This window comes from Xiphias gladius, chromosome 7, assembly GCF_016859285.1.
Source record: "Xiphias gladius isolate SHS-SW01 ecotype Sanya breed wild chromosome 7, ASM1685928v1, whole genome shotgun sequence".
NCBI classification, from domain to species: Eukaryota; Metazoa; Chordata; class Actinopteri; order Istiophoriformes; family Xiphiidae; genus Xiphias; species Xiphias gladius.
This window is the reverse complement of record NC_053406.1, coordinates 5,168,064-5,171,621: the sequence shown is the minus strand read 5'-3', so window position 1 is coordinate 5,171,621 and position 3,558 is coordinate 5,168,064. Positions and strand designations below refer to the sequence as shown.

Below are 3,558 nucleotides of genomic sequence, written 5' to 3'. Positions count from 1 at the left end.
TAGACAGAGGAATAGGTTGGTGACTGGCATGTCTGACAGTAGTTTATGTCAACATGTACAGACAAAAGCAGAGAAAAGCTGCAGTCTTATCCGCATAATCCAACCGATTGTGTTTTGTGCCTTCACGCTCAGTGAAATCACACCTAAAACTCTTCAGTTGTTTTGCAAGCGTTTGATTGTGTCATTATTTGAAATGGGCGAATACACTTCCATAGCTGTGAGTCAAATTTTTCTGCAACCACACACCCTACCCACACGTACAAACACACCGTACGCACCTCCTTTTTTCTCTTCCCACGCAAACACACACACACGCACAGTCTGACCTTTGGGACCGAAAGCGTGTGGTGGTGTGTCGTTTTGCCACAATGGCCATGTTGAAGTTTCTGCACGACTTCAGCCTGCCTGCTTAGCCGAGTGGGTGAAAGCACGATGACGTCGGCACACAAAAGGCCCCATTCACACAATCTCTTGAGGAAGCAATGATTCCCTCATACACACATAGACACACACACATGCCTGCTCACCCCACTGCTACGTAGACCATGCCACAATATTACTCAATTAATCCAGTGAGTGGAGGCTGCCTGCAAAGCGCCTGCTTGTTGCATAAAGCCAGCCATTAAGCAGCTACTACTCTGCACATTGTGGCTAACTGTTTCTTGTTCTTTAAGGTAAGAGATTAGAGTCAAGCTTGTTTGTGTAACGCTGTGTTGCAAATTAGGATCTTGACCATTTGCTGAAACAGGGGGGAAATTCCTCTTGTTTATCGGTACATTTTTGTATTCACTTATTCCACTACTACTATTTTATACTTGTTTTTACTTTTATACTTATTTACTTCCTCTTTCCTAATTGAACTATTGTAACAAAGCAATTCCCAGTGGGGATCAATAAAGTTTTTCCGATTCCGATTCAGGTTTTGTGTGGTTTGATCTTTCAGAAATCCCCAGCCTGCTTGTCTTGGTTGGACTTGTTTCTTCTGGTCGGTAAATGGCTAATCAGGGCAGCAAGTGCTGCATGTGAATTAAGATTGATATTCTACGCACACAGATGCATGTTTATGGCAAAGCAGTTTGATTACAGGTGGATCTGTGTCTGCCTTTTTATGCAAAGTTCAGAAGACATTGCCTCACAGTTACAAGTTAAAGGCGCCACCCTTCTGTGATTGCATCTCCTTATCCCTGTGCCTGTGTGTAATCTGACTAGTGGTACCTGGCACTGCACACCATAGCACTCCCCACTGTTACGTCATATTATCAAGGCGTAGTGCTGAAACGATTAGTTCAATATTTAACAGCAAATGAATCGACAACGATTTTTATAATCAATTAATTGTTTAAGAAGCAACTATTCCAAACCCTCTCTGGTTCCACCTTCTCAAATGTGAGAATTTCTTGCTTTCCTCACTTTTGAATCATTGTGAATTTAATCTCCTTTGTTTTGTGACTGTTGGTCAGCCAGAGCAAACAATCTGAAGATGCCAACTTGTGCCATGGCATAGTGGGACAAACATAGTTTGCTATTTTCTGTCATTTTATAGACCAAAAAAAACAATGATAATGAAAATAATCAGACGGTTCAATTCAATTGAACTTACTGTCATTATACTTACATGCAACCAAACATATAGCCTTGTCATTCCAAGATACAAATGTCACAAACTGGGAGTGTGGAGTTTAAAGACGTGGGTGTTTACCAGTAAGGGAGAGTCACACAAATGAGAATCCCTGCCATTGAGCTGTTATTCATTCATTTTATTACTTTAAGTAGGTCAGGTAGGTTTTTTATGGTTTCCAAAAGATGGCAGAAAATAAAATGGTGGGCGTATTTAAAGCTGTTCCAGCTTTCCTTCCAGCCTGATTAGTCTTCTGTTCACTGTCACAAAACAGCAGTGGAAGAAACTATAGTCCAGCACCCTGCCCTTTGGATTCTTTTCCTTCAGCCTGATAGTTTGTTTACCCTAGTTGAACCCACTTCTCCTCTGCGGCCTCTATTTCATCGACCTTGACTTTCTGCAAAAAAAAAAAAAAAAAAGAATTACAAGAGACAGTGAAACCAACAAGCAAACACTGATGATAGCATGCAATGGGGTAAAGTATATGTTCCACCAGGGTGCAGTTTTGGTAAGATGTGGTGTAACAAGACACGAGGCAGAACAACAGCGCTGTAGAGAAAGGAGTCCACGTCCCACAGGGAACAGATGGTTGTCTGGGAGGGCACTACTGGTAAAGTCTTTGATTTATTTATGAAGGACAGTTTCAGGATGAGCTTATTTTGCAGGGAGGTGGCTACAGTGTGTGTCAGTGGGAAGTTTTGGGAGGGGAAGAATGTGGTGCTTCAGGGGAGCAAGATGAGCCTCTCCCTCATGTGAATAATGAATTACTGCTTCTAAAATAGATTGTTTCGGGCCTTCCGAGTGTGTATGTGTGTGTATGCTCACACCATTTTGACAGGAGAGATGTTTTTTTTTTTTTTTAGCTGCAAAATTGCAAAGAGTTTATGGACTGAACAGAAACATCACTATGTATTAGGCTTATTTCTGACACTGGTGGCCTCGAACGGCAATTTAAGAAATCATGTAAGATATCTAATGCGGGTCATCGTGATAAAGACTTCCGGGGGTGAGTCAAGTTTTCTCAATTGTAAGAGAAGCTCTTTTGCAGTTGTGCTCAGCAGTCATACTCGATAGCCAAGTAATGATGTCATAGTAATCAGTAATAATCCGAATTAATTTTTGGTATCTCTAATGGGATGGCGCACTCTCCTACGGCTGGAAATAAAGCAAATTTGTGAAACACTTACAGATTCGATTTTTACTTTACATCATAACTTGCAATAAATTCAATGTCTGTCAGCCATGGCGATGAGATGACCTTAGAACTGATCTCAGTTCAGAACTCTGGACAGCTCCCAAACTCTGCCAGCACCTACTGTATGTTACAGCCTCCATCACCAACTTAATAGTTCCTAGTGAATGTGTATCCATGTGCGTCCAAAGATGCATATTTTTATTCAATCAAAACTAGGAAGTGAAAGTGAAAAAAATACACACAGTTGCACGCACCTTTCAGTTGACTGAATGTGTGACAGTCCATCTGAGCAAACGCAATTACTCTCTCTCTAAAACTTGTCTCATGGAGTTTAACGGACACTGTGTGGCTTGGCAGTAGAAACACTTGAGCTACAGCTTGTTCCTTCTCTGTACTTATCTGTTCCTCTCTTGGCCATTTAATTCTGTCTAGTGGCTTTTACCCTGTCACACACACTCACATATGCTCATTCAGAAACCTCTTATACACCCTCTCATGCTTGTCGTCTACGTCTGTTAGAGACTGTCTTTACATTTCATATTTTCAATTTCTCATGTTTTCTTCTCCTTTTTTTTTGTTTTCATCTCTATTTTTTTACTCTGCTTTCTTTCCTCTTCTTTTGTATGTTTCTTTGACACTAAGAATAAGTTACACTGACAGTTGGTTGTGCTGTGTTCATGCACTGGATACAGGAATTGCAGGGAGGGGAAAGAACATTTGAAACACAGAGCCAGTGTATTTGCCA

General features: G+C 41.1%; 1 protein-coding gene across 1 annotated transcript in view; it reads left to right on the top strand.

Annotated features, from left to right (window-relative positions):
• Positions 1-2,096: 2,096 nt before the first annotated feature.
• The window catches only part of acsl3a (acyl-CoA synthetase long chain family member 3a), a 31,052-nt gene continuing 29,590 nt past the window's right edge, over positions 2,097-3,558 (top strand). The window contains exon 1 of the mRNA XM_040130603.1: positions 2,097-2,228. Coding sequence (XP_039986537.1) covers positions 2,204-2,228 — 25 coding nt within the window. The 5' untranslated portion in view covers positions 2,097-2,203. The remainder of the gene's footprint in view (positions 2,229-3,558) is intronic.